General features: G+C 22.6%; 5 protein-coding genes across 5 annotated transcripts; 2 read left to right on the forward strand and 3 right to left on the reverse strand.

The window, feature by feature from the left end:
- Positions 1–349: 349 nt before the first annotated feature.
- PY17X_1345900 (WD repeat-containing protein, putative) lies at positions 350–1,842 on the forward strand (the record flags this gene model as incomplete). Its single annotated transcript, XM_022957218.1, has 4 exons — positions 350–372; positions 561–1,369; positions 1,557–1,676; positions 1,799–1,842. 4 exons carry the CDS (start codon positions 350–352, stop codon positions 1,840–1,842), a joined length of 996 nt encoding a protein of 331 aa, XP_022813673.1.
- Positions 1,843–2,229: 387 nt separating this feature from the next.
- On the forward strand, positions 2,230–4,392 carry PY17X_1346000 (GTPase-activating protein, putative; the record flags this gene model as incomplete). The annotated part of the gene is made up of 1 exon (XM_726113.2): positions 2,230–4,392. One exon carries the CDS (start codon positions 2,230–2,232, stop codon positions 4,390–4,392), a length of 2,163 nt encoding a protein of 720 aa, XP_731206.2.
- A 278-nt stretch (positions 4,393–4,670) lies between these two features.
- On the reverse strand, positions 4,671–5,750 carry PY17X_1346100 (conserved Plasmodium protein, unknown function; the record flags this gene model as incomplete). The annotated part of the gene is made up of 3 exons (XM_022957219.1): positions 4,671–4,744; positions 4,895–5,054; positions 5,190–5,750. 3 exons carry the CDS (start codon positions 5,748–5,750, stop codon positions 4,671–4,673), a joined length of 795 nt encoding a protein of 264 aa, XP_022813674.1.
- An 856-nt stretch (positions 5,751–6,606) lies between these two features.
- On the reverse strand, positions 6,607–8,584 carry PY17X_1346200 (RNA-binding protein, putative; the record flags this gene model as incomplete). The annotated part of the gene is made up of 2 exons (XM_724439.2): positions 6,607–8,152; positions 8,490–8,584. 2 exons carry the CDS (start codon positions 8,582–8,584, stop codon positions 6,607–6,609), a joined length of 1,641 nt encoding a protein of 546 aa, XP_729532.2.
- Positions 8,585–9,547: 963 nt separating this feature from the next.
- On the reverse strand, positions 9,548–12,284 carry PY17X_1346300 (translation initiation factor eIF-2B subunit gamma, putative; the record flags this gene model as incomplete). The annotated part of the gene is made up of 10 exons (XM_022957221.1): positions 9,548–9,634; positions 9,826–9,959; positions 10,097–10,166; positions 10,289–10,369; positions 10,569–10,670; positions 10,802–10,923; positions 11,078–11,129; positions 11,236–11,576; positions 11,676–11,736; positions 11,898–12,284. 10 exons carry the CDS (start codon positions 12,282–12,284, stop codon positions 9,548–9,550), a joined length of 1,437 nt encoding a protein of 478 aa, XP_022813675.1.
- Between the last annotated feature and the right edge of the window lie 333 nt (positions 12,285–12,617).

Consider the following 12,617-nt stretch of genomic DNA (forward strand, 5'->3'; position numbering starts at 1 on the left):
AATAAAAAAATGACACTTGGAAAATGGAAATTACAATAATGTTAAATAAATAATATATATAAGTATATTATACAATTATTTATTTACCCATTAATTGATAGCTACTGTTTACAACATTGTATATATCAAACGATAGAAAAGAATACTAATGTTTAATAATATGAAATAAAATAATACAAATCTATCTATAATGTATAAAAATTTTAATTAAAAAAATATATAAATTAAAACATTTAACATATGACGCATATTTGGTTGTTTTGAAAACACATATATATGCACAACTATAAGTTCATTTTTTTTAATCCAACAATTTTCAAAGAATACAATAACCAAAATCCAACTGAACATGAATCAAATAAACATTAACGAGTACGAAAAAAATAATAAAATACATCAACACTTTTTTTTTTTTTTTTTTTTTTTTTTTTGTGTGCATCGTCCATACTTTAATGATATATGCTCTTTGATATATATCAATTGTTACAGCTTTGTTAATTATTAAATCCACATCCAATGTAATTTAGCTAATTATTTTTTCACATGTTTTTCATTTAAAGATTTGATATATATGCAGCTTTTCAAAATGAGGGATATATATCGAGTATAGACGTGTTAAACAATATAATTGCTACAACAGATACAAAAAATGTCATAAAAATATATGATATAAATGAAAAAAAAGAAAAGTTAACATATAAAATTGAAGATATAGTTATTAACGATATTAAATTATTGAAAAGTTTTTTAGAAGAAAGCGAAGAACCTTGCATAAATTTTGAAATTAAAGAATGTTTATTTAGTGCATATGAAAATAGGAAAAAATGTAAGATATATCATTTCGATATATTAAATAAAAAAACAATACACATATTTGAATTCACAAGCGAAATTAATGATAACAGTTTTGCATTACATCCTAATACTCATATATTTATAACATCATTAAAGAGCAAAGAATTGTTAATATATCATATACAAAATAAATCATTATTATTTAATATAAAAGTTCAAAATGAACATTGTATAGCTAGCTATAATAAAACAGGAATTATATATGCATATACACCTAATGTAAATACGATTTATTTATGTAGTTGTTTTGGAGATGATTATAATGACGAATATTTTGCTAATTTTGATATTTCAAAAATAACAGACAATACAAATATTTGCACTCATATTGATTTTTCTGTTGATGAAAAGAAAATGCTTGTAACTACCAAACATAATAATATTTACACATTGGATGCATATACAGGGGATTTATTATATTCTTATAATTTTAATTATGAAAATATTCCTACAAATTTGCCATTTCACATATCATACCCAATCTATTCGTTTGATTCGAATTACGTACTATCGGGTATGTTCAATTTGTAACTGTATATACTAGTGTTATTTTATTTACCGATTTGTCATTATGATGTAGTGTATTTTTTTGGCAACTTATCATTCGCATTGTTCATATTTCCATTGTTTACATTCGCATTGTTTATATTTCCATTGTTTGCATTTCCATTGTTTACATTTCCATTGTTTATATTTTTTAGGTGGAAAAGATGGGAACCTCCATATTTGGGATATAAATGGCAATTTTATATGCAAGAAAAAAATCGAAAATAATGTTTTGTTCATTAAATGGGTATATAACAGAGCCGCATTTATAACAAGTAAGTTATTAAGTGTCATTTTAAAAGTATATTATGCATATCCATGCTAATGCAACATTTATATTACAATCATATTGTATATTATTTTACACATGCATAAAATATATTTTCCGTTTTTACAGCTAGCAACTATCTCTTAATATGGCAAATGCCAAAAAAAAATTAAAAAAAAAAAAAAAAAAAAAAAAAAAAATATATAAATAAATCAAATATTTTATGCACAGTCATATTTATTTTTCAAAAAAAAAATTTAATTGTGATAAATTCGTATGAACAAATACACTTGTGCATACACATATATTTTTTGTTCATAATTTTTTTAATTTTTTTTTATATATAGTATTATTAATTTTATTATTTAATATATGTAAGCTTGTGGCTAGGGTAATTTTAAATTACCAATATTTTTAAGTTGTACTTTTTTTTGTCCTAATAACATTTTAATTAACTTTTTGAATATATATACATTTTTTTTTTTTTAAATGTGTAACTTGCGAATGAAAAATATATATTTCTCTTTTTTTTAACATGAAAAAAAATAAATTGTACAAAAATGAAGGAAACAAATAACGATGTTAAGGATTTTGTGTCGGAAATTCGGAAAATTGAAACATGGAAATATATTGATGAAGAGGCGAAAACTTTATTTTATTTGAAAAAAATAATTCAAGAAGAAATTATAATGCTAAAATTTACCAAAAATGAAAAATCATCCTTAATGAAAGAAAATAAAAATGAAAGGTTAAAGACGGATAATAAAATACAAAAACCGAAGGATTATAATATCAATAAAAGTAAATTATCTCGTTTTCTGAACTCTACCATATCTTATGATAATTATTTTAACTTAAATAAAACACGTGAACAAAATGCAACAACAATGATAAAGAATGACAAATTTGAAAAAATACAAATAAAGAACCATTTGATAAAGAGTGGAATTGAACAAAATGGTCATAATAATAATAACGAAGTAAAAAATAGTTTAATTAATAACGAAGTAAAAAATAGTTTAATTAATAACGAAGTAAAAAATGATTTAATTAGTAACGAAATAAAAAATGTTTTAATTAATAGCGAAATAAAAAATAATTTAATTAATATCGAAAATTTTAGCAATTTCGAGATAGTTGGCGATAGTTTAAAAAAGGAATATGCTCCTATAATAATGAAATTAAATAATCATAATATTTCACATGATCAAAATTCCAATTATAGTGAACATAACAATTATTATATGAACGAAAAGTTAACACACAGTGAAAGAAAAGATGAGCCTATGAAAAGTAATGAAGAAAATAATTTTGATATTTTTAAAAGTAACCCTGAAAAAAATGAAATAAGTCCAAGTGTGAAAAATAAAATATGCTTTAATTTTGATAATTTATCTGAAAATGATTGTGATTTTAAAAAGGGAAGAAATGAAAATGTGCCTTGCTATCCCACTTCTATTGATAACATAATAGGGGATGGTACCAAAAAATCAATTCAGATTAAAAAAGACAAAATAAATGATAACATGATTGGAAATATAGATAGCGATTGTAATAATGAAGAAAATTATATTTTAAAAAATGAAAAAAAAAATATCTATTATAAATATATACAAAAAAAGAAAAATGTATTAGATAAAAAAAAGCATATGAAAATTTCTCAAAATGAGAATAATATCTATTCTAATAATTCAAAAAATGATGAAGATCTAAGTTCTAACATTTGTAGAATACCCCTAATTAATAATCACATGCCTACATATATTTCTACTGATTTAATTTTAAAAAAAAAAACATTTATGACTATGTCACTATCTCAAAAAAAAAAATATTTTGCAGAACATAGTAAAAAAATAAATAGTATAATAAAAAATGAAATCGTTAAAGGTATTCCTGATTATTTAAGAGGGTTTGTGTGGCAAATATTACTTCAATCATATGTATACAAAGATAGAACTTATGCTGATAAAGATATAAATAATAATGAAAATAATTCAGAATATATTAATCAGAGTAATAAATGTGAAAAAGGATATAAATATTATCTAAGCATAACCAATAAATATGAAAGTTCTATTAAAAAGGACATAAATAGAACATATCCAAAACATATATTATTTAAAAATAATTATGAAAAAGGACAAAAAATATTATTTAATGTTTTAAAAGCATATAGTAATTATAATCAAGATTTAGGATATTGTCAAGGAATGGCTTTTATAGTTGCGACATTTATATTATATATGAATGAAGAAGATTCTTTTTATATGTTAATAGCATTAATAGATAAATATAAATTAAATGATTTATTTTCTTCTAGTATGCCCTTATTAAATGAATATTTATATATATTAGATAAATTATTATTACATTTTTTTCCAAAAATATATAACCATTTAGAAAAAGAAAATGTTCACTCAAGTATGTATGCATCTCAATGGTTTATAACATTATTTTCTTATAACATAAATATTTTATATGCAATACGAATATGGGATTTTTTTTTTATACATAATTATACTTTTCTTTTTAAAGTAGCTCTTGCATTTTTTAAATTACAAGAAGAAGAAATATTAAAAGAATCATTTGAGGAAATACTAAATAGACTTAAGGTATTATCAAAACATGTAGAATTAGATGTATTACTTAAAACTGCTTTAGATATAAAAATAAAAAATGGCTTGATTACCAAAATTATATCTGAATATAAATCACAAAAATGAAGAGTTACAATACCAAGGATAACCAAATGTGTAAAAAAAAAAAAAAAATAATAAAATAAAAAAAAAAAAATAATTAGTATGAAAAAAAAATAAAAAAAAAATAAAAAAAATTAGTATGAAAAAAAAATAAATAAAAAAAATTAGTATGAAAACAAAATGTACTGACTCAATCGAACAAATTAATATATGCACCCCATTTCGGTTCGCATATTCGAAAGAGATATATTAATTTGCGCATGGTGAATATCATTGCCCATTAATATATGTTTTAATCTTTTTCAGAAATCCAAAAAATCATCTGTAAAACTGTCAATTGGTAAGTTGAAGTCGTTTGTGAAAAAAGAAAAAAACTCTGCAAAAAAAATTATAAAAATGGAGAGAGTTAGATATCCACATATTTATGTAATTGTGCAATTGTGTAATTATGTAACTGTGCAATTGTGTAATTATGTAACTGTGCAATTGTGTAATTGCGTGGATGTGCCATGCATCTACTTAGTACCGTCGATTTTCCATATGTACTCATTTGCAATGTTGGTGTAAAAGTTTGAAAGAGTAGAAAAATTTTTCTTTAAATTTTCATTTTTCTCAAAAATATCTTTTTTGTCATTATCTTTTATAAAGCAACATAAATTAAGGATATTTATGTACAAATCCCATATCTGTATTTCAAGAAAATGAGAAAATAAAAATAATTTCATTGGCTTGTCAATTAAGCAAATTTTTCTTAAAAAATTAAAAAAATATAATTTAACAGTATACATATATAAATTTGCTAAAAGGGGGCTAACACATACTTCGTCTACAAAATTGCATTCAGTGAGGATTCCTTTTTGATCTTCTATTTTATATTCAAAAAAATAGAAATCTTCATTTATTTTTTGTTTATTTAATTCACTAAAATAAAGTATTTTTAGCTCCGATATATATTTTATATTTGTCATGTCATGTAATAAATTAAATACATTTTTTGTATCAGGGGATTCTAATAAAATGATGAAATAAATGTTAACAAAAAGACAAACCCCTGTAATTGTTTCATATTTTTCTTTAATAATATTTTTTATTATATCATTGATTTTTGTTTTATTTTCATTTTCATCATTTGATATTTTAAAAATAATTAAAAATCTGGTACAACCTTTTTCTCCCTTTAATTTTTTTTTTAAAACATTAAATAGAGATATATTATTTTTTTCCTTTTCACTTTCTATACTATAATCAGATTTTATATTTATAAACGTATCTTTTAAATCGTTTGCATTGTTATATTCTTTGAATAAAATATTTTTATTTAAGACTGTTGTCATTTCTTCATTTTTTTTTTCGAATACCGCGTCTCTTGCTTTTTCGTTCATTTTTTGTTAAGGAGGGACGAAAAAAACAAAAGGCAAAAAATATAATTCCCAAAATAAATATAAAGGCGAAAAATAATTTGGTATACATACTTAACACGTCTCTATAAGCTATATCTCAATAATAACAATAACAATAATAATAATAATAAAATAATAATAATGACAAGTTTCGATTTTTATGAATTATAACATAATTTTCCCCTAATCATAATTTGAATTTTTCTTCAAAACGTAATTCACATTTAAAAAGCTATTTAGCTTTTAGTGGAAATGGAGAAAACACACATTTTGTATAGCTAATATATACATTGCATATATGTGTGTCTTTTTTTAATAAATTAAATTTATTTTTAGGATTAGTAATAAAGTTTGTGTATTTCAAAAAAAATTAATTAAATAATTAAGTAAATAAAATTAGGCTTAAAAAAATATGAACATTTACGTACATGCGAGAACGCATTTATTTATGTATTTGCATATTTGTGTATAAAAATGAAAAAAAAATGAATAATTGCAAAATAATGTAGTAAAAGTGATGAAATATTATAGTGACAAATAAAATAATTATTAATAAGCTTAACAGTAAAAAAACGTAAATTAAATTTATTTTCAAAGCTAACCACAATTGGAAGAAAGCCACAAACTTCTATACTATACTATATAGAAAAATGTGTGCATGTATATATCTGTAAGTGTTATTATTTTATTTCCCTTTTCAATGACTAACATGTTTCAAATCTTTTCATTTTGAAAAAAAAAAAGATAAAAAGGACGCAATAAATGCAATATATAAATAACTTTGGGATAAACTATATTTCTATCATTTTTTCTGTCATTTTTTTTGTCATTTTTCCTGTCATCTTCTGTCATTTTTCCTGTCGTATATTTTTTCAATTATTGGTGTTACATATGTATTGTATGCATTTTCATCTAACTTAGTCATGCGTATTGGTTTTCCCTCATATTTTCTATTTGACATTGTGATGATACTATTTTCAACAGAATTTGGATTTTCAAATTCAATAATTACATCCCCAATATTGAATGGGGTATTGTTTGAATATTTTTGATTTATTAAAACTGCATTTATAATAATTCCTTGATTATGAAACCCATCTTTTATATCATCTAATATAGATTCATAATCTTCATCATTAATTGATTCTGGAGATACAATTTCTAAAACTCTTAAATATTTTGTTTGTATATTTGAATTATTCATTTCTTTAGGAACAGATAAAGATGATGTTCCTGGTGGGGTGCCAGGGGGAGGAAGTGGTTTAGTTCCATATAAATTATTTCCTCCATTTGAATAATTTATAAGATTAACATTATTATCTGTAACGTTTGCTGAAGATTGTAATCCCACTTGTAAGTTTGCACTAATTGCAGCAAGGAGATTAACATTTTGTTTATTCATTAATATATTTTGATTGTTTTTAACAGAACTCGTCGAATAGTCATTAGGACGTGATATTTTTATTGCAATCCCTTTACATAACATACCATCCATTGTTAAAGCTTTTTCAGTTTCTTCTACAGTTGAAAATTCAACAAAACCATAATTTCCTTTATCTTTAGCAAACCAAACATATAATACTGGATTTATATTTTCATTATTACAAAATTTTCTTTTTTTCATTTCATCCCATACTATTTCTTGGAATGCATTTTCAGTTAATCCTAAATGAAGTGGTAAATTTCCAAAATATAATCTTCGTAATTTTCGAGTTGAATTCATAATAGCTGGGTCTAATTGGTTACTATTATTATTATTTGTTTTGGCTACCCATTGAAAACCATCCCAAAAAACATTTGTAGTTTCATGTCCTTCCATATCTGCTAATTTTTTAAAACCTCCTGCTCTTCTTATACATTCTGCTTGTAATCTTCTTCTTCTTCTTTCTCTTGATCTTGATCTTTCATGAGATGATGATATATTTCTATTTAATCTTGGTCTTCTTTTTCTTCGTCTATCTCGGTCCCTATCTCGGTCCATATCTCGGTCTCTATCTCGGTCCCTATCCCGATCTCTATCTCGGTCCCTATCTCGGTCCCTATCTCGATCCATATCACGATCTCTATCACGATCTCTATCACGATCCCTATCACGGTCTCGGCGGCTGTGTCTTCCCCGGCTACTATCTCTTTCTATACTTCTTCGGCTTTCTTTTTTTTCTCTACTATGTCTTTTTCTTCTTCTTTTATATTCATCCGAACTGGAATTATTTGAATTTTCTGATTCGACTTGTTCAGAATTTTCATTGCTCTCTGATTTTGCATCACTTTTTTTTTTTCGTTGTATATCACTTTTAGGATCATCTTCATTATTTACAATTGATGATTTTCTTTGATCCGATTTTGATCGACTTCTTTTTCTGGAATTTTCCTTCTTCGAATGTCTGAAATTGTGAGAAGAGAAGTAAAATGAATGTGTAAAAAAGGGAACAAAAAAGGGAACAAAAAAGGGAACAAAAAAGGGAACAAAAAATGAAACAAAAAATGAAACAAAAAAGGAGCAACAAATTGGAACTATTCCTATGATACATTAACAACTATACATATACGGAAACATTTATTTTTTATTATAAATATAGCCACGAATTGTGGGTAATAATTGCAAACATATGATATATATAATGCATATTTTTTATGGGGCATAGATATTGAAATAGGGAAAATTCTAAAATAGGTATAGTATGTTATGTTATATGCAATCTAAAAAAAAATATTCTGTACCGTCCTATGTGTGATTTATATTTGGAATCCCTTTCGTCATAACTTTCTTCAGATTTATTTTTAACTTCATTTTGATCATTTTCATTTGATTCCATGGTTTAATTTAACAAGCCAAAAAAAATGAAGAGAAAAAATGACGAAAAAAAATGAACAAAATGAAGAAAGAAATGAAGAAAATAAAATAAAATAAACGTATATATATAACAGTAATATTCAATAAATTAGTAGCATTTTTTTGTCATTCCAAAATAGTGAAACAATAATATATAAAAAAAAAAAAATATAATATAAAAATGTAGTACAAAAAAAAATATTTAATTTTTATTAAGTTTCAAACAATTTCCCCTTATCAGTATTTAAAAGTCATATTTTTCTAATTTATTTATTTCTTCATTTTGTATATTTATAAAAATTAATAAGCAGTATATAAAATAATTTTATATATATTACCATCACAATATAATATGTTCGTGAAAACCCATATATTTAGTTTTATATTTTCATTTTTTGTTATTTTTTATATCCCATTTATTCTATATAATTTTTATTATTTATTATTTATCAAAAATTTTTTGTATTATTATATTTCAATTTAAAAAAATATATATATTTTTTATATATACCACTCTATTTGGTTGGCTCTTATACATAGCTTAAGTATATGTATGTATAATATACATACTAACCATATATATATATAATTATAATACATACTAATGTATATATATGTGTGTATCGTAGGGTGTACGAAAACTATCATCAAGAATAATATAAGAAATTAATTTTAAAGGTATTGGGAATTAAAAAAATGTTAATCCATAAAAAAAAAAAAAAAAAACTATGAATTATTATAGGGAAAATATTTATTTTCCATAAAATGTCGAATAGTAGAAAAAAGTAAAAATAAAAAAAATGCTATGATAAAACAAAGCAAAAAATTATATAGGACATGATAAAAAAAAAAAACTAATAAATAAAAGAGTTGGGAATATATATTTAGTAAGAAATCAAATTATTTATTGTTTTAAAAAAAAATAACAAAAATAACTGATTAAATATTAGGAAATAAATAAGGGTAGGGTTTCCTTTTCATAAATACTGTTTTTTTCTATAACACAATTTTCTCGAACTATACAATCAATCAGCTTAAAAAATAAAAAAGGAAAATATGCACATATATGTAAATAGTGTAAACAGTTTAAGCAGTCTAATATATTGAACGAAGATAAATGGTGGATATACTTGTAACGAGTTGTTTTTTCGGTATAAATCTTTTTCCTATTTTTCGTTATTTTTCCTATTTTTCTTTATTTTTCGTTATTTTTTGTGAACTCACCTTACAATTGTCTTCAATTACAACATTGTTGCAAATAATCGAATTTTGAATTTGACAACCTTCATTAATAATTATATTATCCATCAAAATTGATCTATTTATATTCGAATTTTTTTTTATTTTCACATTTTTACCTATAAAAAAAAAAAATAAAAATAATAATAATAAAAAAAAAAAAAATAATAATAAAATAATAAAAAAATAAAAAAAAATATGTACAGTCATAATATATAGGGTAATAAAATTATATAATAAAAATTAGTGAGCATACCAAGAACAGATTTTTTCAAAATAACATTTTCTTCATGTTCAAACCCACTTCCAATTATACAATCTTTATACTGTATTGAAAATATATCATATAAAATGTGTGTGAAAAAAAGTATATTTTTCAAAGGTATAGTTTGGAATTGTTTTATTTTTTTATATTTTTTTTTATTTTATTTTTTTTTATATTTCATACCGATTGAATTTTATCACTATAAGGGAAAAAAAAGTAGGGAGGTACAACATCTTTTAATTGTTCGTGACGAGCCACACAAAACTGATAAAAGGAAAATGGAGTATAATAAGTACATATATCATAGCTAGCCATAATCTACATATACAGCTATATACATACAACTATATATACAGCTATATATATATAGCTATATACACCATTGTATAAATAGCTATTTTACTAAATCATAATTTGTTGGACAATTTGTTGGATAATTTGTTGGATAATTTATTAAACATACCAATAAATTTGCCTTAAAAAAATTGGGGATATTATTAATTCGTTGACAAAAACCATTCATTTTGGGTTGGACATAACAAACAACATTTTCAATATGTTCATTCTATAAAAAATGAGAAAAAAAAAAAAAAAAAAAAAAAAAATAAAAAAAAAAAAAATAAAAAAATAAAATAACAAATTAATAAAATAAGGGTGATATAGACATATGTTTGAAGTTTGAAAAAGACTTACCACATTAGCCATCCCATTTGAATTCGCTTCATTTCCAACATTTTCGTTCTGAGATTGCTCAGCGGAATATTCATTAATTAGTGTCTTGTACATATTGAATTTGAATTCGGATTTGTTGTAATATTCTGATTAAAAAAAAGAAATTATGATAGTAATGAAGTCAAACATGTGTGTGCATATAACCATATATATAAATATGTACATATAGCCATATATGTAAATATGTACATATAGCCATATATATAAAATATGTACATATAAGCATGTGCATATCCTTACCCCCAACTTTGCCCATATTCTGTATATTTACTAAGTATGGAATTAAGTCATACTAAAAAAAGCAAAAAAAAAAAAAAAAAAAAATATAGAACCATAGAACTATACTAGTATGACAATAAATACAATCGGATATGTGTAATTTTGTTTTTTTTAGCTACCTTAATACTAGAAAATTTTTTTTTTTTTTCAATTATATCTAATACATAATTCTTAAAAATATATACATGACTATCCACCAAATCTGTTTTTAATATAAATTTTTTATGATGTAACAAATTTATTTTTGGTATTTTTAATTTTCCATCTTGTTTCATAGATACTGCATCAGATATGCTCACAACTTTACTATTTTTATCAATGCATACCCATACATTATTTTCTAAATTTAAATACTCATCTGCAATTTCTTTTTTTTTTTTATTATTATTATTATTATTATTAACATCATTTTCTTCGAGCAATAACAAAGCACATAAAGCATTTTCCCCTCGAAATAAATCTATTAAAAAAATAAAATGGGAAATATTTATAATTATTGGAAATGTGTAATAATATACAAGTTTTATATAGTTAACATTTTCTGAAATTATAAATATACTTGCTAAAGAATGGAAATCGACAAATCCAAAAATGTCTGTGTTAACAACTATAAAATCGGACTAAAAAAAAAAAATGATAATAAATATTGAATTATATCTGATAATTCTAAAACATCAAAAATGAGAATTATATGTTGGAAATATTTTTTTCGTTTTTTTCGCTTTTTTCATTTTTTTCATTTTTTTCGCTTTTTTCGCTTTTTTCGTTTTTGGGATGTTACTTTGATTTTGTTTCTTATTTGAAGCAAGCATTGAATAGATCCGATTTCGTCATTAGAATCAGTAGTATATGGTTCTATATCTATACAATAACTATTTTTATTTTTTTTATCATCAAATTTATAATTATCAGGAAACTCTTCACTAATACATTTTACCATATCATCATAATATTTGTTATTAACAACAATTGTAATATATTTAAGTTTTTGTTCTATTATATTTTTAACTATATAATAAATCATACATCTATTACTAACTTTTAATAACCCTTTACATCTATTTTCATTTAATTCAGAAGAAAACCCATTTTCATCATTTGTTAATATCACAACTTGAAATTCAACGAAGGCCCCAGAAGCCCCTCTTGATTGATTTACACTTGTCATAGGAATGTATGTATATATATATAGGAATAAAAATAAAAGGGAATGGGAAAAAAAAAATGAAAAAAAATGGAAAAAAAATGGAAAAAAAATGAAAAAAAAATGAAAAAAACAACAAATATGATGATAAGCAATGAACGAACAAAATGAGAAATTTTAATTCATTATACTTCAAAAAATAAAAAAATGTCGAAAAAAAATAAAACCGATTTAAACATTTTATAAATAAATAACCAAATAAATAGAAAAATTTTGTGAAAAAAAAAAAAAAAAAAAAAAAATCACAACGCGTTACCCCAAATTATGATGTATTATGTATGCAGAAAATATGTTATG

Source organism: Plasmodium yoelii (assembly GCF_900002385.2).
Source record: "Plasmodium yoelii strain 17X genome assembly, chromosome: 13".
Classification (NCBI taxonomy): domain Eukaryota; phylum Apicomplexa; class Aconoidasida; order Haemosporida; family Plasmodiidae; genus Plasmodium; species Plasmodium yoelii.